Source organism: Thalia democratica, chromosome 2 (assembly GCF_965202585.1).
Source record: "Thalia democratica chromosome 2, ktThaDemo2.hap1.1, whole genome shotgun sequence".
Lineage (NCBI taxonomy): Eukaryota > Metazoa > Chordata > Thaliacea > Salpida > Salpidae > Thalia > Thalia democratica.
Window position 1 is genome coordinate 37,520,825 of NC_139166.1, and position 23,654 is coordinate 37,544,478.

The 23,654-nt window shown below is 26.7% G+C and overlaps 1 protein-coding gene across 4 annotated transcripts in view; it reads left to right on the forward strand.

Moving 5' to 3' along the window:
• Positions 1-2,924: 2,924 nt before the first annotated feature.
• The window catches only part of LOC145849971 (uncharacterized), a 29,400-nt gene continuing 8,670 nt past the window's right edge, over positions 2,925-23,654 (forward strand). For 2 of the 4 annotated variants that reach the window (XR_014372377.1, XM_082955098.1), the window contains exons 1-9: positions 2,925-3,508; positions 3,604-3,694; positions 17,792-17,986; positions 19,466-19,540; positions 21,702-21,793; positions 22,076-22,202; positions 22,335-22,477; positions 22,739-22,919; positions 23,435-23,516. Coding sequence is in view for 2 of the 4 variants with exons in the window: in XM_082955098.1 (XP_082811224.1) it covers positions 2,955-3,508; positions 3,604-3,694; positions 17,792-17,986; positions 19,466-19,540; positions 21,702-21,793; positions 22,076-22,202; positions 22,335-22,477; positions 22,739-22,919; positions 23,435-23,516 (1,540 nt within the window). In the remaining 2 variants the exon portion in view is untranslated. Of the gene's footprint in view, positions 3,509-3,603; positions 3,695-6,130; positions 6,932-17,791; positions 17,987-19,465; positions 19,541-21,701; positions 21,794-22,075; positions 22,203-22,334; positions 22,478-22,738; positions 22,920-23,390; positions 23,517-23,654 lie in introns of those variants that run through there. The other 2 variants (XM_082955099.1, XR_014372378.1) reach the window with 2 other exon arrangements.

Here is a 23,654-nt window from a genome sequence, read left to right on the forward strand (position 1 = left end):
CAAGTGTATACGAGCTTAGAAATCAAATTGCAGTGTTCATGAATATTGTTTTTAAAGTTTAGCTCCCTAATAAATACTACATCAAACATAACAAACTGAACATAAAACAAGGAAAAATCAAATTATTTATTATATGCTGTTAAGTCATGTTTAGTTTTTCAATAGAAATTTAGTACCATATAAATTTAATACAAGACAATTAAAAACTATAAACATTTTAAATCATTTAAATCAAGCAAAAAATTAATTCGTTTTTATCAGTCGAATATTCTACATGAACTTCTGACCTTTGATCATTAGAAATAAATTGAAAACAAGCATATTGTTACTCCACGTGATGTTAACAAGTTAAGTCTGTCAAAAAAAAATTCAAATGATCTAATTCAACTAAAATAAAACGCACATTTGAATCAAAGTTTGTCATGTCATAACAAACATAACATAATGACAGTTAATTACTGTCAATTAACATTCTTTGTCACATGATAACTGTACTAACTCTACTCAAACTTACTAAACAATAAAAGTTGTCAAGATAGATACGCTGAAGTTAAATTTAAGCTTTTTGTAAATAACAAAAAGTAAAGTTTTACCTCGATTTTAGAATTGTAAAAAAACATTTCGTTGGATTTTATCTTTAATCTATATAAAATATATGAGAATTACAAAAAAAAAAACAACGAACTGTGTAAGATGCTTGTTGTTTAAATTTAAGTAACGTTGTTATCGAGATTAATTTTAGAAAAGAGTTAACTACTTTTATAAAGAAAAAACAAGTAGAAGTTGTACTTGACTGTGAGATTTAAAAAATATATTTTTGGGTTTTGATAGCAATTTAAATGTAAATTATAAAACTATAAAAAAACACTTTTGTTTTTTAAATTAAAGATTAGTTGTAAGCTTGGTTGATTTAAGGAAAACAAACTTAATTTTATAAAAATAAAACTAGTAAATTTTTTTTCAACTTTAGAGTGGTAAAATATTTTTTTTTTGGTTTCTATATTTTGTCTAAATTAAACTTCTGGTACTTATAAATCAAAAAAAGTTGTTTAAGATATTTTTCATTTATATTTAAAAAAACTGTAAGCGTCCTTGTTTAAAGATAAATACTACTTATTTTTTAAAGGACAAACAAGTAAAAGTTTAGCTTCACTTTAGAGTTGTTAAAAAAATTTTTTTTTAGGCTTTTGTTTTCTAAATAAGAATTCTAGAAAATACAAAGCTTAAAAAACTGTTTAAGGTGTATATAGTTTCAATTGATTAGAATTGTAACCGTGATTAACTAGTTTATAAATTTATTGGAAAGATAAAAAATGTTTAAAAATTACGAAAATATTTTTTTGGATAAACTTTAGTTTCACTAGTAATAGTACAAAACGAGCCACGCTCAATTTAACATACCGCCGAGAAAATTTACAGTTTTATATGTTATTTTTCAACAAACAGTAAGAAGTATAACAAGAAATCAACAATATGGAATGATTTTATCATTTGTGTGGTAAATGTCAGAAAGTTCTAGTAAAGCTTTCTCTTTATCCACTTCAAAATCGTTTCAACAACAAAATGAAAGCTGCTTCAATCCATTGTGAACATAAAGTGATAATTGAATGCTGTAATATTTTTTCTTTTCCAGTTTCTTTTTTTTTTTGTTAGGCATTTTGATCATGATTGATATGATAATCTAGTAGATAACAAAACATGTTTATTATTACAAGCTCTATTAGGAACAAAAGTTTTATCAATTTATACGTTTTACGAGAAAACTACTAAAAATTTAAAAATTGATTTTTCTTCAATTTCACGTTGGTTTTTATCAATTCTCACATTATGTAGAAATTTTAAGTACTATTAAGTTTCGTTTTATTTGAAATTCGCAGGTAGTATTCTAGACTAAATCAAAATGATATACTAGTTTATAATTGCAACTGGATATAATTTAAAACTGATTACAAAAAAACTTTAAATGCAATAATCACTCGTTAATGCATATATGACGCTTAAAAAGGTATTTTATTATGTGTTTTGTAAATATATTTCTGGTTTTTGTTCAGGTTTTGTTTCTGTAATAGTATTTACTTATTTGTTTTAAAATAGTAAAAGTAAATTAACATGCAAACTAAAAAATGAATTTAAGGGTTTTTATTACTTGACTTTTGTAAAAATAGACTATAAGTTTAAACCACAGCTATTTTAAATGCTATCGTTATATCTTTTTTTTACAACTAAATTAGTAGTTTTTACTTCATAAGATCTAAGTTTTTTAATTTAGTGCATTATTATACTTTAAATTAACGCTGATAAATGCATATAAGACAAAATAGTAAAAACTTATTCATTTATTTTTCTAAGTTATTAGACTATTTGTCATTAATTATAATTTATATTTTTTGCTTACTATAGATTTTTCACCACTTAAAAAATAACTCAAAATAACAAAATATGAAAGCTTATGCTTACCTATGTTTTATTTTTATCAACATTTTTTTTTATGAAAACAAGTTTTTTTTTTTTTTAATTGTAAAAATTGTTTTATAATAAATAAAATCTAAGAATTTTTTTTTCCTAAGTAGAGGATCTTTATAAATTCATAATTAGCTTAGGTTTGTTAACAATAAACTAATTTTTTAGTAATTCTTATTATCCGTAGTTAAAATATAGCCATCATTAAAAGCTGTGTAAACAGTCAGGTTTATTAGTAACATTAAATAAAATAAACTATAGGTTTAGAGAGGTTGATATAACAATATTCTTCATATACTTTTGTACAAAGATTGTATTATTATTATTATCATACTTACTTATCTAACTACCAAAATATGTTTAACGGGTCGACTAGTAGGTTTCGATCTTACAATGTTCAACTTAAGTTACAAATTAGTAAAAAAAATACTTTATTTGTTTATTTTACTCGTTTTATAGATTATTAAAAAAGAACTAACAATATATAACAAAATATGAAGAACGGTTTGAATAGTACAGATTCTGTACCTATTAAACTACAGCCAGTAAACCACCAGACTAACAAGTTAAAAACAATTTTCAAAACTGAAAATCTACTAAGTGGTAAAGTTAATTTTACTATAGATTTCAAAAAACTTTTGAGCAGTTTAGAAAAGTCTGAATCTGATTGCAATAGTTTTTGTTTAGAGAAATTAGATCAGAACTGTTTGAGTACTAGTAGTTTTTCATCTTCACACAACGATGTAGAAATAAAGTTCATCAACAAGTCTTTATTTTATGATAATAGTTTAAACACTTTATCTTCAAATCCTAGATCAAAACAGTCTTATAACGATGAAAAATTTAAAAGTTCGAAAAGATTTGATAAAAAAGTTTTAAATGAAAAACCATCATTGAGAAACAGAGAATCTAGTAATGATAATCTTTCAACCGAATTTCACAAAATTAAACACGTCCGCAGATCATCGTTGAAAATTAATAATAACCACCATAGAATTGAGTTGAAGTTTTCATCGGATTCAACGAAATCTTTTTCACCTTCGTACAAGTAATTTTTTTGTATAATTAGACATTTATAAAAATAATAATAATAAGTATTTTTGTAAAACACTTGTATGTAAAATTCAATAACAATATTTAAAGTTACAAAGAAGACGAACATACTTCAAAAACAAGTAAAAGAAGAAAATCGCGATTTGGTAATAAAAAATCGGTTCTTTTTCAAATACTAACGGTTGTTTTAATTTTTATATAACAAGTCAAGTTTGAACTATTAGAATAAGAAATAATTTTTATTAAGCTTATGCTACTTTTTTATTTTGCATTTTAAGCATAAAAACCAGTATGTGTTTTTAGATTAATACAGATTTTTAGAATATAACTTACGAAACTAAAGGAATAATCAAAAAACATTTGCTCATAAAAAAATCTAAACATTATCGTTACTTTTTTAAGATTTTTCTATTGAAAATTACAAAGTCATTACCAATAATAAATAAATAATTTAATAAAGTTTAAATATATTTTTAGATAACAAACTAAAAAACACTATAAATTATTCTTAAAAACAGCTTTAACTAACTAGTGTTAGTACTAGTTTATTGCAACATAACTAGTTGTTAAATTTTTAGTGTACTAGATTTTTACCTTTACTTTAGTTAATGAATTTAATTTATTTAAATAAGCTTTGTAAAAATTAAAGTTAAATTAATCACTGGGATAATTTACTTTCTATTTCTAAAAATTTGCCTTTCAGTCAATTAGCAGCACTTATAGTTAATAAGATTATTTTTATTTGAAATTGTGTATAGTTTTCTTTGTGTTTTATTACTTTTAGTTTTTTATCTTTAATTTTTTCTAACTTTTAGCATAAAAAAGCAGCAATTAAAACAGTCGGTGCGTATTTGATAACCGAATGTTTTTTCATTAATCTATGTCCACTGATTATTACTGTATTAACATTCACTCTTAAGTCATCATATAACTCTAAGTTTAAAATATAAGCAATTTTGACCCAAAATACTTTAACAAGTCCATTTGTATCAAAACTACTAATAAAATTAAGTATAAACTGAATAAGTTTGAATTTAACTTTTTTTTTAATTAATATAAACAAGTACAAACTTTAACCATAATTTTCTAATAAATCATTCAGATGGTTTTAGTACACATTAGTATAAGTTAATTTATTAACTTTATTATTTTTTATTTAAATTCGAAATAATTTATTGTGGAAAATATGCGGCCTGCGACTTACTCTGTAGTTATAAAAGCTTTTATAAACATTTCAAAAGGGATTTCAATAAAAGTTTACAAATATTACAAAAATTTAATTGTGTTTAAACTGTAATGATAGTATTATGGATGTTTAGTTAAAGTTTTCTGTTTAGAATTTTTTTATATACACCTGCAAAAGTCTATGTTTATTAAATCTGACCCGTTGTGTTTAATAGATTGCCAAAAAATAAGTTTAAATAGTTATATGAGCCAGAACAAACTGAGAAAGCTTTTGATAGCTGTGTCATAATTTTACAGCTTTGTTAAAGAGTTGACTTTCAGTGCTTTAAAAAATAAAACAAACTTTTAAATGAGTTTAGGTATCAAAAAAAAACTTTTGCACAACTCGAACCTTTTGTACTATAGTCATTTTTGCACGTTGTTATATTTGCACTAGTAGTCACTTTTGCACAAGTAGTCATTTTTGCACAAATCATCACTTTTGCACGTCGTCACTTTAGCAGGGGTATTGACTTTTGGCGAACAGTCACTTTTGCAAGACATCAATTTAGCACTCCTAAATTTACTGAATTTCAAATAAAACTAAACATTAAATTTTAATAAGCATAAATTTTATTTCATCGATCTAAATAAAAGTTTATCTAAAACTAAATTCAAGCTTAGATTATGAATCTGAAATATATTTGTAGTAAACCACAAATTAATTAATAACAATTAAGTTAAAATAAAATTCAAAAAAAATATCTACAGCTATTAAGTTTTATTTATAAGTGAAATAGAATTAGATTGAACACATTTAAAAATAAATGAAATATTTTATTATGATCTGGAAAACTGATTTTTTTTAAATATTACAAAACAAATTTCATTTTTCTTAAATTTATTTGAGTCCTATCGTAGTAAGGCTCATCAGAAATTGTATCTTACTAAGTTAAACTGAATTGAAATTGAAATAAAATTATGCTGTAGAATAAAGATTTAAAATATAAAATGACGTAATGATCGAATGTTAAAACTAACTAAAAGTTTATTCTATAGAACTTTGCTGTACTAATAAAACTCGTTAGATTAAAATCAAACTAAAATGACCTAGCGATAAAAATGAAAGTAAAACTACAGTTTAAAACAAATTTTAACGGGAAACTTTTTTATTTAATTGTAGTTTTATTTTCATTTTTATCGCTGGTTTATTTTAGTTTGAATTCAATCTAACGAGTTTTATTAGTACAGCAAAGTTCTATAGTATAAATTTTAAGTTAGATTTAACATTCTATTATTACGTCATAATATATTTAAAATCTTTATTCTACTGTTCAAATAAAATTGTACTGTAGAATCTAAAGTATAATTTTACTTCAATTTCAATTCAGTTTAATTTAGTAAGATACAATTTCTGATGAGCCTTACTACGAAAGTACTCAAATAAATTTAAGAAAAATGAAATGTGTTTTGTTATATTTTTTAAATAAGTGATGCACCGGAAAAAAGCTGTTCAAAAATTATTTTAAAATGTATTGCTTGTCTTTTCAGAATTTTTTATTTTCATTATGATTGATATTCATTACTTGTTTAATATACGGTCCAAGTATACATACTATGCTATTCGCTGTTAAACGCAATTTTCAATTTAAAGAGACTGGTGTCCTTTTGATACACTTTAACAACTTATTTATTCAATTTTTTTGAGTATTTCATTTGGAACAAAGTTTAAAAATCTTAAACTTTATTTCAAGTTTACTTTAGCTTTAATTTTTAAGTTACTACTTGTTAAATTACTTATAAAAATGCATGAAGACTTTTTTTTTTTATATTTTTAATTGTTTTGTTATTTCCATTTTTGGAAAAATCTTTTTAACATTAATCCAATGTTTTTAATATTGCTCTATTAAAGGTGACTTAGGGTCTTTAATGATAATACCTAAGGATTTCTTCGGGACTGGTTAATTCTTCAACATATGTTAAACTTGACGCATTGGTAGTTATGTTATTGTCAACTACAATTTTCTCAATTGCTGCTCAGTCTATCATTAGACTCGGCTCAGCAGAAGGTGCTGTTTTTAACTACAAGAAATTACACGAGCGTTGCCCTGTAGTTTTGGCACAGGATGAGTCGCAGTTGATCATCTATTAGCTCTATCTTAAGTTTCGAGGCCAGAGATGAGCTCGCTATAGTGGATTCCAGCACTTTTAACTTGGCGAGGACTTTGAAGCTTTCAGAGTATGTGTTTTACTGGTGGGTGAATAGATCTTTGCAATGCTTCTATCCAATAAAACAATTAATTATCATGATTAGCTTTGTTTTAGCGGTGGCTTTTAAATTATTTGAATTAAAGAAAAAAAATCGATTTACCCTTTTAGAAAACATCTATTAACATTTTTTTTAAACTTATGAACTAAATACAAAAACAATTATGTTTATTAATAATCTAAACTTTACTTTGTGCTAAAAGCAAATCCACTAAAAACAAAAAAGATGCTAAATATTTTCTTAATTTCCTTCAAAAACATTTTTAAAGGTTATAAACTTCACAAATTATATTACAGTTCAACAGTTTGTATTACTAAAAAAGCATTATTTTTTATACTTTATCGACTAAAATAATTAAAAAGAAAGCAACTATTCTTGTTAGTAATTCAAGTTTTCTTTTACACAAGTATTACAAGTTAATATAGCAACAAAGTAAAGTGTTTTTATATTACTTGTACTTCAACATCAGTACTTGAAGGGAAAGTTTATAAACTTTATCCCTTGGTAATATAATAATTTACAAAGCCTAATTTTATTTTAAAATGTTATACAGTTTTGTTAAAATACATAAATAATTGTAATTTTAAAAACTTCCAGCTTTTTTCCTGTTTAAAATCATTACACGATTAACCGCTATAAAACTTAAAACTTGGATTAATGATTTATTAGAATATCGTTGAATTTAAAGCTTATTTATACAAAACAGGCTTCAATATTTAAAAAATCTATAATTCAAAAAACTTAAAAAACTACATTAATATAGCATCATGAAAAACATGCAGCCCCGTAGTGTTAGTAGAGAAACATTTTTTAGTTATGAAGGTAGCCTGTTCATAATAATTGTATGCATCAATCCTTATGTTATGCAAAATTTATATTTAAAGCTCGTCTAGTATAAACCAGTTGAAAAAGTAAAACTTAAATTTATTACAACATAGTTTTATTTAAATTTTTTCTTGAATGAGTTGTAGCTTTTAGAAATAATGTTCACTAAGATACTAGGATAATTTCAAACGTTGTTGGCTGTAAGCCAAAATCTAATTAAATTTTTTACTGTTAACATTATACTCGAATGCAAAAGTCACGTTTTTGGGTATTAACTGTAATATTTTGCTGGCTTTAAACATTGCACGTTTATTAGTACTAAAATGATTATACTCAATTTCAACTCAATTATACTACTATGTACTGTTTTGACTTTCGACTCTTTTTTTACTTCGCTGATTTTTCTGTTGACTTAAGATTTTTTTTTGAACTTACTTTAACTTCTCTAATTAAATTTCAATGCTGCTTATCGTGCTAAAAAAATACTGATGTTTAAAAAACTATTACAAAATTTTTTGCATCTAACATCTGTTGAATTTGTTTATTTTTTCTGTTTATCACTACTAGATTGTTCTTCATAGCTTACAATTGTCCATGAACAAGTGTATGCGTCAATCTCTAGTCCATTATTATCAGGTCACAGCAGTGCAATCATTATGGTTAGTATTTAATTAGTTAGCACTAACATATGAAGAATCTTATCTATTGATTAGCCTTGTTTAGCACGTCCCTTATTTTGATTTTGGGCAAACTGTATTGAATAAAAGTGACCATCCACTTTTAATAATTTATTATTTTTGAGAATAAACAATTACTCAGTTTCACCGCAGAGCGGATTTTCAAATTGTAAATCTGTAGTAAAATAATAATATTAAAAATGACAAATACTTAAAAATTGGTTTGAGTTAAGCTTATATAAAAAATTAAAAAAAAAAAAAATTAAGAATTATATTAATGTAGAACAACCTTTAATTTCAAAACTATCAAATTATAGTCTACAAACAATACAATTAAACCATAGTATACTGTGGGGTATTGATATCTAATGGATTTAAAGAGATAAAAACTTTTACAGAGTTAGAAGATATGGAGTAGTATATACATATTATTAAGCACACAGTTCTAATAATAAATTAATAATAATGTTCAAAATAAATCCAGGGAGTAAGCATTAAAAAATTTTATGAAAGCATTGTTGTTGTTATTGTTAACAGAGTTGTATTATGATGACAAAGTATAAAATGGCTTTTTGTGAAAAATTTTAGATAAGCGAAAAATAGAATGAGGGTTAGATTTCAGATGTTAAATTTAAAAAATAAGATAAAAAATTGAATATATTTAGTTGAGAGATAATTAAAGAGAGTATGGACTACTAATAATTCAATTCAAGAAAAAAAAAATATATATACTAATTCTCCAATAATTATGATTTACAACTGGAAATGGGTATATCATAATGTATGCACAATTTATCTTATATCTTAATAAAATATATTTAACTAATCAACAGACTTGAAAAAAAAAAATATATAAATAAATAAAAAATAAAATAGTTTTAACAGTTTAAGACTGAGAATGGGAATAATATTATAATACATGCACAAATAATAAAATATTTTTAAAAATATTTTTATTTTTATAAAATTGATACCTATGTGAGATATAAATTATAAATATTCATTTAAGTAATGTGGGCATTGGGTTATCAGTTCGTTTCTCTTGTTTAAGGTTTTTCTTTTGTCTGCTAGGGCTATATGGAGTCTTTCTAGGTTACATAAAGTGCACATGTTAGTATGGTTTGTGTTAGATTTTACTGATTCTACTATTTTCCATTCAATTGAGTATTTTATATGGTTACTGTATAGATCCCATAGGTGATTTGCAAGTTGGGTACAATTTTTGGGTTTGCTTTTAAAAGGCTTTGGGAAAGAGGTTTTGTGTTCATTATATCTAGACTTAAATGTTCTTTTGGTTGAACCAATATAAATTTTGTGGTCGTTTACGGATGTGGAGACTTTAGCTTGATATATTACATTACTTAGGCAACACTTGTTATCAACGGGGCAGTTTGTTTTTATTCTACAATTACAAAGTTTTTCGTTTTTATCTGATTTTTTCGTGAGTTTTTTGTTGTGGGAATTTATAAGGGCCATAATATTAGGAGTGCAGCAGTATGATATTTTTATAGAATTTCTGTTGATTATTTTGTGATAGATGGTGTCTTTCTTAAAATGTTTATCTACTAAATCCAGGAAAAGTTTGCCAATTTTAGTCTGTACAGATTTACAAAAGAATTTTTTACAAAAGAATTTTTTTAAAATATTTTATTATTTGTGCATGTATTATAATATTATTCCCATTCTCAGTCTTAAACTGTTAAAACTATTTTATTTTTTATTTATTTATATATTTTTTTTTTTTCAAGTCTGTTGATTAGTTAAATATATTTTATTAAGATATAAGATAAATTGTGCATACATTATGATATACCCATTTCCAGTTGTAAATCATAATTATTGGAGAATTAGTATATATATTTTTTTTTTCTTGAATTGAATTATTAGTAGTCCATACTCTCTTTAATTATCTCTCAACTAAATATATTCAATTTTTTATCTTATTTTTTAAATTTAACATCTGAAATCTAACCCTCATTCTATTTTTCGCTTATCTAAAATTTTTTACAAAAAGCCATTTTATACTTTGTCATCATAATACAACTCTGTTAACAATAACAACAACAATGCTTTCATAAAATTTTTTAATGCTTACTCCCTGGATTTATTTTGAACATTATTATTAATTTATTATTAGAACTGTGTGCTTAATAATATGTATATACTACTCCATATCTTCTAACTCTGTAAAAGTTTTTATCTCTTTAAATCCATTAGATATCAATACCCCACAGTATACTATGGTTTAATTGTATTGTTTGTAGACTATAATTTGATAGTTTTGAAATTAAAGGTTGTTCTACATTAATATAATTCTTAATTTTTTTTTTTTTCATTTTTTTATATAAGCTTAACTCAAACCAATTTTTAAGTATTTGTCATTTTTAATATTATTATTTTACTACAGATTTACAATTTGAAAATCCGCTCTGCGGTGAAACTGAGTAATTGTTTATTCTCAAAAATAATAAATTATTAATTATCAATCTCCTATTAGTGGATAGATTACTGTGTCTTATTTATTTGTTCTAAACTCTCTAGTTAGACCATCCACTTTTACTGAAACTTCCTCCATACTTTAGGTTTCAAATTATCGTTAAATCAACACTTCTGTCTGCTGTCAAGTTCATATCATGGTCATTCAGGAAGTAATCGTCTTGTTTGAGATTTTCAAAAATACAACATTAAGAGCGCCATTGACCTTCAAGACAGTCCATATTTGTTAGCCTTACTAACTTTTATCATCACACTCATCACAATTTTGATAGAGGTGTTAGCCATTTAAAAAAAAAAATAATATGAGCTCTTTTTGAAGCAATAATAGCTCTTACAGTCTCTGTTAGACCATAAGAAAGACAGGTTTCACTTCAAATTTTAGCAGCTACTTCAGTCATGCTTGGTCCATTTCTGTTATTGTAACCAGAACCTCCTAGACCATCTCCTCTCATTCCAACACTATGTGAGGGAACATGATTACAGCATTCATACTAATGCTAAGAATTGATAATGGTTGTTGACAAACTGCCCTCATGTCATTTTCGTAACAGCTCCTAAGCTTTTCCAATAAAAGCAATTGTGCTTTAGCACATTCTTCACGATAGACAAAAACTCTGCGCTCAAAGTTATTAGCATGCATTTCTCTAACTCCATGAAGCAGCAATTCTACATCCTGTTTTCTCTTATAAATGTTTAATAGCTTTCAATTTACGGCCTTCTTTGCTTATGAATACTACCAATCAATAAATTGTAAACAAGAATTTTGAATGGAACCTCCTTCCGTCCATCTTTAGTTAACCTCCTTCATTAAATTTGCTCATTTTTTTCTTCTTCTTTAAAAATATCAAAAACGCTAACAACTGCTTCATCTGTTTACCCACAAGCTTCAACTGAACTATTGATAGAAATAGCTTTCTCAGCTGCTCAGGAATTACTTTTACCGTAACATCAATTCTGGCCTGTTTTTTTTTTTAAATTGCTCCGATACACTCACCTGTTTAGTCAATGATGGCTCCAACAAACTGACATTCTAGTTGTAAGCTCAGGAAGAGGCTTTTTTATAAAGTTAGCTCAATTAGCATAGCCATTGACCTGATCATATCTCGGTAAAGGATAACATAGAGAACAGATCGACGCATTTAGCTTTGTGTATTCTACACAGACGCGTAAAGTATTACCTTTCTTCTGAACTCAAGTGATGGGTGACACCTTTGGCTTTCGTCTCCTTGCACCACAATACCTCTCTGCAAAATTTGTTTAAAATGTACTTTTATAGCCCGACATCCAGCTCTTCTAGGTTTGCTTAATTCGATTTTGTAGTTGTTTAGAATAATTTCGAGGTCATGACATTAAGCTTTATGTCGTAGGACGGTTTCCTGATGATCTCAGGAAAACTAAATGATAGTTTTAATTTCTCACATTTCTTTTCAGGATTCTAATAGATCAAAGGGTTCTTATAGTTCAATAACTCAATTTTGTTAATTTAGGCTATTACCGGCGTAGGTAAACTAGCTGCTAAGAACATCTTTGCTGATTTAGCTAAAGCCATCTTACACAGTGGGACGTGGAGGAAAAAATAACTAAGTTATGTGATATCAGCACGTCTAACTCCCAATAATCCCGTAGCTTCTGGTTGTTGAGTCACCCTAAGTGAGTAATTAATAGGCTCTAAACCTCCTAGTTAAAGTTGGACTTCCATGCTTCTGATTGGGTGAATCGTTTCATATCAAAAACCTTCTTCTGATTTTGGGTGGAAAGTATACACCAATTCTTTTCGGAGAGTCATAATGTTTCTTCTGGAATCTACGAGAAAAAATACATTTGTTTTTTAATCTAAGACAAACAGAACGTTTTGAGGTAACTATTTTGGATTGATTATGAGAGTCTCTGCTAAAACCCATTTGTGCACCCCTTGTACATTGTCATTTATTTACAAGTTTTAGTGCTAACAGCTCCTAAGGCCTCAATGCCACTTGAAAAAGAAATGTTGTATGTCTCAGCTATTCTCGCTTCATATTTTTTATTTGAAGGTACATTGCTCGCTTGTTCGTAGATAAGTTCAAGTACAGCAGATAAGTTTAGTTTCTATTCAAGTTAACTTTGACGGAATAATTAGCTTTGACACCACCCACTAACCTTATTGGAGGGTGTTTTGGCTGTCGGAAAGTAGTACTATTTACAGGATTGACAGTGTCAGCGTTAGATTATCTACCCACAAACCACTACTTTTTTATCTTTGGAAAGTTGGCAGCTTTTATTTAGTGGAGGCCTCGTAATATAACGTACATGCTGCATATTACAAATTGTTCGCATTGAAAAGCTCCATGGCCAAACTGGGCATGTTTGTTACATAAAAAATCTCGAGTCTTATGTAACACTCCCATTGTTATTGTAAGCCTGTTCTGGTTGTGGTGCTTGAAACGGTCTGCTCTGGCCCTAGTTCTTTACGGCCCTCTGATTTGAATAACTCACGGTCTTCGCATCATTAATGACTTCTTGGCTGGCAGTATCGCATATGCTGCGGATTCTCACATGTAAGTCCCCGCCGCCCATGTATGACTTCTCACGAATTCTATTTTAAGGTGAGGTGGTACAAAATGAATAGCGACAAATTTTTGAAAAGTATCTAAATCCTAAAGTTCTGTCACCAACTTGCTTTTCTCAACCTCTAATTCACGATCAGAAGTCGAGTGCCTTTCAGCTCTAGGTAACAGCACACAGCTCAAGCTTCATTTTCCACCTCTATAGAATTTTTAAACCTCTGATAGTTAGAAAGGATAGGTCCATACATTTTTCTGTAAAGGTCTATATCAGCCAATGATAAAAATCTCTCATCTAACAACTTATAGCGTTCCTGGTCGCTTGTTATACCTTGTTACTCATATTTCTCATCGAAGTAAAACTCCCGGGGAGATGCCTCGGAGATGTGGTCACTTAAGTGGTAATGTTCAACCGCGGTGAAGGTCTTCTTTAAGGTAGCATAGCTAAATCTAGACTGGAGGGAGGTTTATAATTAGGGTCCTTTTTAGATTTAGCTTTGAGATAATTTCAATCAATAAATGAAATCAAGACAAGCCAGCAATGTTAAGGTACGAATTTATTCAGCTATAAAATCAGTACAAATAAACAAAACTTAGCAGTGGAATAATTTAAATTAGTATAAGCCTTAACTAAATTATATATAACAGCAGTTAAAAAATGTTATTTTAATTCAAATTGGAAACAAATTGCTGGGTTCAAATTCAACTACTCAGAGCCAAATATACAACTTGTGTTTCGAAAAGCAGCAAATTCAAGTACAAATCAATTAAAATCTAGCCTACCTAAATCAATTTACTCTCAAATAATTTTTTCAAGTCCAAGCTCCCTCTCTCTCAACATTATGATAGTTTCTGCTTCTCCGCCTTGATTTGCTGGTGCGCTAGTTATCTGTTCTTGACTCGAACGCTGTGTATAAATTTTCTTGCATGTGTCCTATACTCTCTTTTTACATTAATGTTACCTTCTATGATGACTATTACAATCTCACTACGCGTATCTGACTCCATGATATTACTGTCTTCTACACTGGACACGAGGCTGGGCACTCGGTTTTCTGGATCATCAAATCCGATCAGCGGGCTTGCTAAAGCCGACAGAGGATTTTGGGGAGCGGTTCAGTATAGCACAGCGTCACTTTAGTACGGTGCGTCACTTTTTAATGAAGTGTCACTTTTGCACGGCGTCAGTTTATCACCGAGCGTCATTTTTGCATCGTATTTTTTATAGTTTTTTATTTTGGACTTAGCTTTATTTTGCACAAGCTAGACCATTTTAAACCTACATATTAAAATAATTCGATGATACATTTTTAATTAAAAATATTTAGAACTCTGTAATATATAAAACACGTGTTTAAATACTGTATTAGAAACTAATAGTAAACACGCAATAGATTCGTAAAAAATTCAAACTTAATTTACAACTTTATTTAGGAAGTATTTTAATAGTTTTTAAAATGTAGAACTTTTTTTTTGTCAATGGTGTAAAACTATATATAACAAAGTTTAATAAAGAAATAGAAGTTTAAAGATTAATCAATCACTACAGACTTTAAGTTTTATTTCGAACATGTAACTAGTTTTACTTGTTTAAATATTGTAAAAATTTAATTTCAGATAAATTTATTATTCATTTTTATCAAGTAAAACTTTTAAAAACTTAAGAACAAAGTTAAATTTACCTCTGTTATTAAACTTTTAATTATATTATTTTATATTGATGATAACTATTAAAACAAAAAACTCATTTTAATGTTTTAAAATTATAGTTGCTTGATGCATTAGTTTTAGATACTTTAAAATTTAATTTCATAGACAACATACATACACACATAAAAAAACCTTAAGTTCTTTTTTTTTACGTTTCACCGCTTTTCATATTTATGTATTGAATAAAAAAGGCTTATAATGAAAATATTGCAGAAATAACAAGACTATAATCAAAGATGTTATTAAGAGTATACAATTAAAAATAAAACTTAAATTATTAATAAATTTCTGCAAGGTTGTTTTTTAAAGGTATTTTATTACTATATGGTAAATCAATTTAAAAATATTATACATTTATTATAAAATCAGTAAATAATGATACACTAAAAGTCTTTAAAAGCAGAATTTAATTTGTTTTTAAACTACTTTCCTATTTTGTGTTCTTGAGTTTTTTTACAAAGTTTTGAAAAATCTCAGCTTTCTTTAAATTTTAAAAAATGTGTTATTGTATTTATTATATTTACTATCTTATCGTATTATTTATTTAGTTTAAAATGTATATGACAATTAAGTAACAAACTTTAACATTTTTAGGTTAAATATTAAACACTTTTAAAAAGTTTAATAGTATTACAACTACAAAGTACTAAAAAATATCAAATTACTTTTTCCTTAAAAAACTAATAGACAAATTAAAGAAAAATGGTTTAGTTCAAGCTTAAAATTCCTACAAATTTAGAGTATTAACATTAATTTTTTATCAGTTGAATAAAAAGTTTCATAAATCTTCCTTTTGTAAAGCTTTAGTTCGTGCAAAAACAACGCTCCGTGCAAAAGTGACGCACTGCAATAAAATGACTCTGGGAAAAAGTGACCCATCGTGCTAAAGTGGCGATCAGTGCTAAATTGTCGCTGTGCCATTCTAACACACACCCGGATTTTGCACTGGGAGAGTGTCATCCGCGATTCCACCAGTTGTAAGCTTACTAGTAGTACCCTTTTCTATAAACTGCTTACAATAGCACTTTACCGGTGCACTCATTTTAACTTAGAATCACTTGTAGTAGACCTTATAATCAAACTAAAAGCCTAACTTATAACTTATTAGCAAATTTAGCTATAGGGTTACTTTTTCATTTATTGAATTTTATGTATAATTAAACAAACTAAGTTATCGATAAATAATAATATTGATTAATTTACACTGATAAAAACTAACAATAATTCAAATTTCTCCAAGATATATTACTCTAAAAACCAAACCGCCTAAACTAAATATAAAACTAGTTTCAATTTTATTTTTCTTTAAGTATTATTCGTGACGTAAAGATTAAAATCTAAAATTCCTCTTAAAATTAAGTTACTATTTAAGCTGATTAGTGTTCAGCTTTACAAATTTATTTTTTTGATGCAGGTGTAAGAAAGATAAGGTGTAATATTTTCAGTTTATTGTACTATTGGGCCTCTGATATAACTATCCATAAGTCGTAAAACTTTTTATAAATCAACTTGATTTCGTATTGAGTCTACCTAGCATAAAAATAGAAAATACATTAAAAAAAAATGATAAATAAACTTTAAGAAATAATTTTATGAACTATTATACAAATCAAGCTAGATTCTAAGCTAAATTAAATATCATAAGTTCAGTATAAATAATGAATAGTTTGAACTATATTCTTTTAATTGCTCGGAGATTTCTAGAGCTTTTTATAATGGCTACCGTTAGTCTTATCTTTATGTCAACTAACAGACGTAATAACTAACAAGTAAAAATTTGTAATCCTTATAAATCTAATTATTTACTAAAATATGAGATTTTTTTTCTTTTACTGTAAAAGCATTTTTTCGTATATTTTATTTGAAATTATTTGATCATCTTGATTGTAAATTTGTAGTAAATAAAGCCAGTATTTATTTCGGCCATCATCAACGAAGTTGAGATGTTTTATGCAATCGATAATAAACAATGAACTTTACCGCAAGATCAACAACAACAGCATCCGAGACAATCCTACGACCGGTTTCGTCCTTATTAGGACTCATCAGGCAGGAATAGTCGCGAGAAACCGCTATTGTGATCTTAAACAAGCGGGCTTAAGTACGAAGTACTGAAGCGATCGTTTGTGGGTAAAGTTGAAAAAATGACACAGCTAAATCATTCACAGACATGTCTGAGACGTTGGGCTGTGAATGATTTAGCTGTGTCATTTTTTCAACTTTACCCACAAACGATCGCTTCAGTACTTCGTACTTAAGCCCGCTTGTTTAAGATCACAATAGCGGTTTCTCGCGACTATTCCTGCCTGATGAGTCCTAATAAGGACGAAACCGGTCGTAGGATTGTCTCGGATGCTGTTGTTGTTGATCTTGCGGTAAAGTTCATTGTTTATTATAGTAAATAAAGCAAATTTAGAATTACTACTAATGATATCAGAGAAGTTAAAACATGTTTTTCTTTTTAATTTTTGCTGTTTTGGTAACTTACTACTTTTTCTAAAACTAATTTTAATTAACTCTAAGTTTTACGCACGATCAGTATAATGATAGTCTATTTACTTTATAACATTAGTTAATTTTTTTTAATTATTATACAGCCCCTACAAAAGTTACAGCGTGTCACCAGAGTAATAAGACTTCTAATACGCTGTTTAAGGCATTACAAGAGAGTTTCTGTAGTTTCGCATGTCAGTCAAATGTCCTTTGCTATGATGAGTAATGAAATTGTAAACAAAAAAATATATAGATATGGACTATCTTTTGATCCTACATACTTTAAAGCTAATTCTGAGGTTACTCACCTTTTAAAGCATAATTTGTTTTTAAATTATTGATTTTAAAATGTTTAAGTTTGTTTGAACTGTATAGAAATAAAATAAGTAAAAAAAGGGACTGTTTTCTATATATTTCAAACAATGAAAAATTATTATATATGTGTACCAATTTATTGATTCAACAATTTGTTTTTTTATCAAATTTTAACTGAAACAACCAATAAGATTAATCAGATCCTCAATTACAGCAAATTTCTGAAAATCAAAATAGACAATTATTATGTTATAAAATGAGTAAAAACATTTGTTAACGTAAGTTTTTCAAATTATACTTTCAAAAAAGATTCAAAAGAATTCAAAAAAGAAAAAAGATTAAATTTCAACTAGCTACAGGTGACCCGCAACTCAAAGTAAAAAATCATTTTTGAACTTCTGTTTTAAAACTTATGACCAAAGCCTAAATTCTAGCACATTTAGAGCATCAAAACATAAAAAAAATCGTCTTTAACAGAAGTTGTGCTAGTTGAAGCAAGGCTTTAAGTATTGTTTATTGAACGACAAAAAAAAGTGCTCAAAATGTTTGGTCTAAAGACCTGGTGTAAGAAGGAACCTTTCGGTTATCGATTCTTACACCACTTGGATACAGTTTAACGTCATTGTCCAGGACATTATAGTTTTTTTGTTAGGACCAAATTTTGATACCTTTAAAAGTAGATAATAGTTAGTTAAAAAAAAAACATTAAAACGCTGATTTCATACAAAAACATTATGTAGTTTTTCTAAGTATATTATAATTAGTTTAATAAGTTTTTTTTCATCAAAATTTTTCAGTTTCTTTGAAAAAAAAATCAGCTATCGTCAGTACTCTATGTATCTATACTTTTTAAAACCCTGGATATAGTCGATTTAAATAAAACTAAAAAACACTCGCTGACAAAAACGGAAAATAGAACTTTTTAAACGGTTTAACTTATGTATTTTTCGAAAACTTTCTATAGAGCTTTTGATTTAGTTTTTATAATTTAATTGGAACTTTTTCTTTACCACTATCAAATTTTTATTTTATTCATGTATTTGACAATTTGAAAGTTGTTACTACACAAAAACAATTAAGATGTGAGTATAACTTAACTCATATAAAAGTTTTAAACAAAACAATTTATTAGTCTGAACACCCACAAGTCTAAATTATTTTTAAGTCTGATAACTTTTATCTTAATAAAACTTTAAGCCTTTTTTAAATCTAGGTTTTAGAAAGATTAATAAATACTAATATTTCCAAATACATATCAAATTGATATATACTATTTTTATTTCAAAGCGATTTAGGTCCACTAGCCTGTTACGTTCAGACTTTATATTGTAATACAAAATTAATAACTAATAGCTTAAGGATTTGTATGTTATGTTTCAATAATAGCAACATAACAAGTTTCAAAACTCCAGTAATAACATTCGAAAATATAATTGAAATTTAAATAACTTAATTTTTTTTAGAATCAAGTTAACGACTTAACAAGAAATATACTGACAATTGTCCCAGAACATAGAACACCGGACCAAGTTGAGTATGTATGTATACTTTATGAGTTTATCTATTTATAGGTATTATTTCTATAGATGAAACTATTTATTTACTACAAGTAAATAAATTCTAAAAAATAAAAAAACAGTCTAAGTTTAACAAAATATTCTTATTTTTTCAACTATATGAAACTTTAAACCGCTAAAATTGCTTTATTTAAGTACAACTTGCTTTTTGAAACGATCTATTTAAAAATATCTATGATTCTATATCAAAGCAAACAATTTTTAGTTGTAAAATAAAGAAATTTACAATTGTTGATAAAATAAAAAAGGTTGAACAGATAAAACACTAAAAATTGTTTAATACAATTATTTTACTAAAATTTTAGACAAAAGACTTCTATAAATGATTCATTCAGGTACAAAGTAAATTTTATATCATACATATTTTTTTATTTCTTTATATCATATATAAATATTACACATCTTAAACTTTGGTAATTAATACTTCGTTTTTTTTTATAAAACAATTGTTTCTCTATTCTGATGAAAGGAAAATATCCTCCGTCAGTTTATTGATAGTAAACAATAATAAAGATATGCCCGCAACCAGCCGATTTCGGCTATGCGTGTGCATACAAGAATAATAATAAAAAAGGTAATTAATTTTAAACATAGTAATGCAATAATTAATACAAAAAATAATAAACATAGATGATAATATTGAAAAATAAAAAAGTAATTTGTTTATCATTTCTTCTTCTGCTTCGGTTTTTTAAGGTATTGTTTTCCCCTTTCTTTCAGTCTTAGTGAACAGAAGATCACCATTTGGCGCGGTCACTGTGCAAGCAACTCCAACTCATTAGTTCTTATTCACAAGCTTTTTAAGTCGCGCTTACATATGTCCTAAAAACTTAGTTTTTGGAGAGCTTTATTGCGTTTTCCAACGACTAACTCGCTATACAACAGAAACTTTGGAATTCGTTCTTCACCCATCCTTAGAACATGACCAAGCCAACAAATTCTGCGTTGACTGAGGGTAAAGTACATGGTGGTTAGACTAGTTTGTTTCAACACTTTTTCATTGGTGATTTTTGTTGCAATGCAATCCTAAGGATGCGACGAAGTCATCGTATATCGACAGTATTGCTCTTCTTATCCTACACGCTGGACAACGTCCATATTTTGCTACCGTATATCAGAATACGGCATATACAGGAATAATAAACGTTAGCTTTTGTGCAAATGCTTAAGTTTTTTTATCCCAAATTCTTGCAGTCAAATGAGCGAAAGTATCTAAAGCCTTACCAATACAACTATTGATTTATGTGTCCAATCTTGCGTTTGACGCAACATTTGAGCTTAGGTATACAAAGTTTAATTTTTTAATTTTGATATCCTTGCCATTGATCTTGATTGAAAGTGGAATATATGTTCCTTCACTTTTTTTTTTTTTTGAGATTTGTTGTAAGGCCGAAATCTGATCATGCCGATGAAAACTGACTCAGAAGTATCTGCAGGTCTTGAACAAAACATAAGTTAAAATACACATGAAGTAAAGCAAACACTTTAATCACTTTTATGTCAATAAATCAATCAGTCTAAAAATTAAACACATTGAAATTGTACATAATTTAAAATAACATCTAGAGAAATGTTTGCAACTATTAACACGTTCTTTTATTTAAAAATAGATTTTGGACTAATTTTGAGATCTCAAGTTTTTCTATATTGCAATTTACATATATATTTTTTGTTTATTATATTTCGGCCACAAAGGGTTAGCTTTAAAATATGTTTTACTTTGTACATGAATAAATCATTTATGAACGTCTTGTGTCTCCAGTTTTATATTGTACAAACAAGTTCTACAACGATCTTAGATATTTTGAAATTATGATTGCAGACTAAAGACTAAAAACATTTCAGCTGATTAGTGACACTCTTAAAGGAAATTTAATTACTTTTAGTTTTCGAAGACTCGCGTTTTGAAATAAGAACTCTTCATGATAATTATTTTAATACTTAAAGAAAAAATAATGAAAACTTAAATCTTAGTTTAAGTCTTTAAAATTAGACTCTATATAAAATATGAAAAACTTGTTTTGTTCCTTTTTGTAGATATTTTTTTTTGATAGCTTAAAACAAAAACAAATTTACATGTCTATATTCAAGTTTTAAAATGTTTTATTAAGACAAATTTAAGGCTATCAAAATAATGCGTGCTTCTGTTGATGAATTTTCAGAGTTTCCACGTAGAATGCAAGAAGAAATTATCAAAGTTGCATGGCTTGATCAGTATGTATAAATTAGTTTTCATACGATTAAGTATTTGTTTTCTTAAAATTTTTTTTTTTAGTTATTCTAAAAATAATGGTTATCCCATTAAAACGCTTTTACTGGATTTAATGAAATTTAAATATAGAAAAAAATTATAATTGAGTATAAGTAAAACTTTTTTATAAAGTTTTCAGTTAAAGTAGCTGTAATTTTTTTTATTGACCAACAACATAACTCATATAAAGTATTTAGTAGTTAAGCACAAATCAAAGTTATTATTTAAAATGTTTTTTCCAAAAGGTTTGAACCAAAAAGAATCATAATAAGACAAGGTCATCCAGCACAGAACTTTTATTTCATTCTTTCTGGTACTGCTCTTATCACAAAAAACAGACTTAATTCTTACAATGAAGCGTACGTTGAAACGGTAACTTTTTGAATATAATAAAGATTAAACATTCGCTATTTTTAATATTAGATAAGTTATGAAATTAACATAAGTATATATGTTTAACTTTTACTAATCAATAGCAAGGAAAATACTTTGTTTTTTTTAAAGGTAAGCATTCTTAAAAGAGGTAAAACATTTGGAGAACTGGCAATTTTAAGAAATGAAAAACGAACTTACAATGTTGTTAGCTATACAAACATCTTATTACTTACAGTTTGTAGAAAAGATTTCTTAAAGATTTTTATTCACAGGTTTTATTTAATAAAGTATTCACATAAACAGTATTATTTTTTTGATGTAACAGTTAATTTAATACTAGTTTTATTATAACATGTTTATAAAGCTTCCAAAGCAAATTATAAAAAAAAATAAAATCATTCATAACTTTTATAACTGAAACTAAGCATCTGTTGTATCAAGCTTAAACATTCTATAAGATATAAAGCAAAAAAATTTATCGTATAATTGTAGTTCTAACCACTTACACTTAATGTGCTTTATAAATAAAACAGAATGGACGAAAGGGAAACAGATTTACTTGAATTTTTACGCTGCCTACCTGAACTTAAAGGATATCCATTATACAAGTTACCAAAAAACAGACCAACTGTCTTTGCATTTACTTATTTCAGAAAAAGAATGGTCATTTGTAGTGATAGTAGAAAAAATGACTATATAATTATAATAAAAGCGGTAAGTTTAAAGATATAGGATATTGCATATTGTTTATTGAACGACATAAATACGCTCAAAATCATTTGCGCCTAAAACCTAGTGTACGAAAAAACCTTTCGGTAATCGGGTCATGGATACCTTTTATAGTCTTGTGCAGGACATGATAAAAACATAAGTCAGATTTCTAAGATGTTTCTTAAAAAGAAAGTTAACTATTTTGATAACTTATAACATCATTTTATAGCTAACTAACTGAATTATATTAGATTTTTGTTTAGTTTATTTTAAAACTTGTTAATAGCAGTTAGTTTTAAATAATATGACAACTTAATTCTATGCACAATTGTATGTTCTATTTAAAAACTCAATTAAACTTTTAATAATCAGTAAAACTATCAAAATTATAAAATGCTTTAATTAAAAAACAAACAAAGCTTATAAAAATTATTTAAAATTTCACCCATTTATTACAGTTATAAATAATTTAAGAAAACTACATAAAGACCTAAACGACTTCCTTGCTATTTTTATAGGGATTGTGCAAAGTGGTTAAAAAAGCTGAAATTAAAAAACCGAAACTACATCGGTCAGTAAAACTTTACTCAAACAAAAAAGGTTAGTTTAACCCTGTAAAAGTTTTATTTTTTAGAACATGATCTTAACAAGTACTACAAAAATTATAAAAAAAAGGACTTTATTTTACAAACTAAACGTAAACTCAATAGATAACATGTTTTTTTAATAAAAGAAATA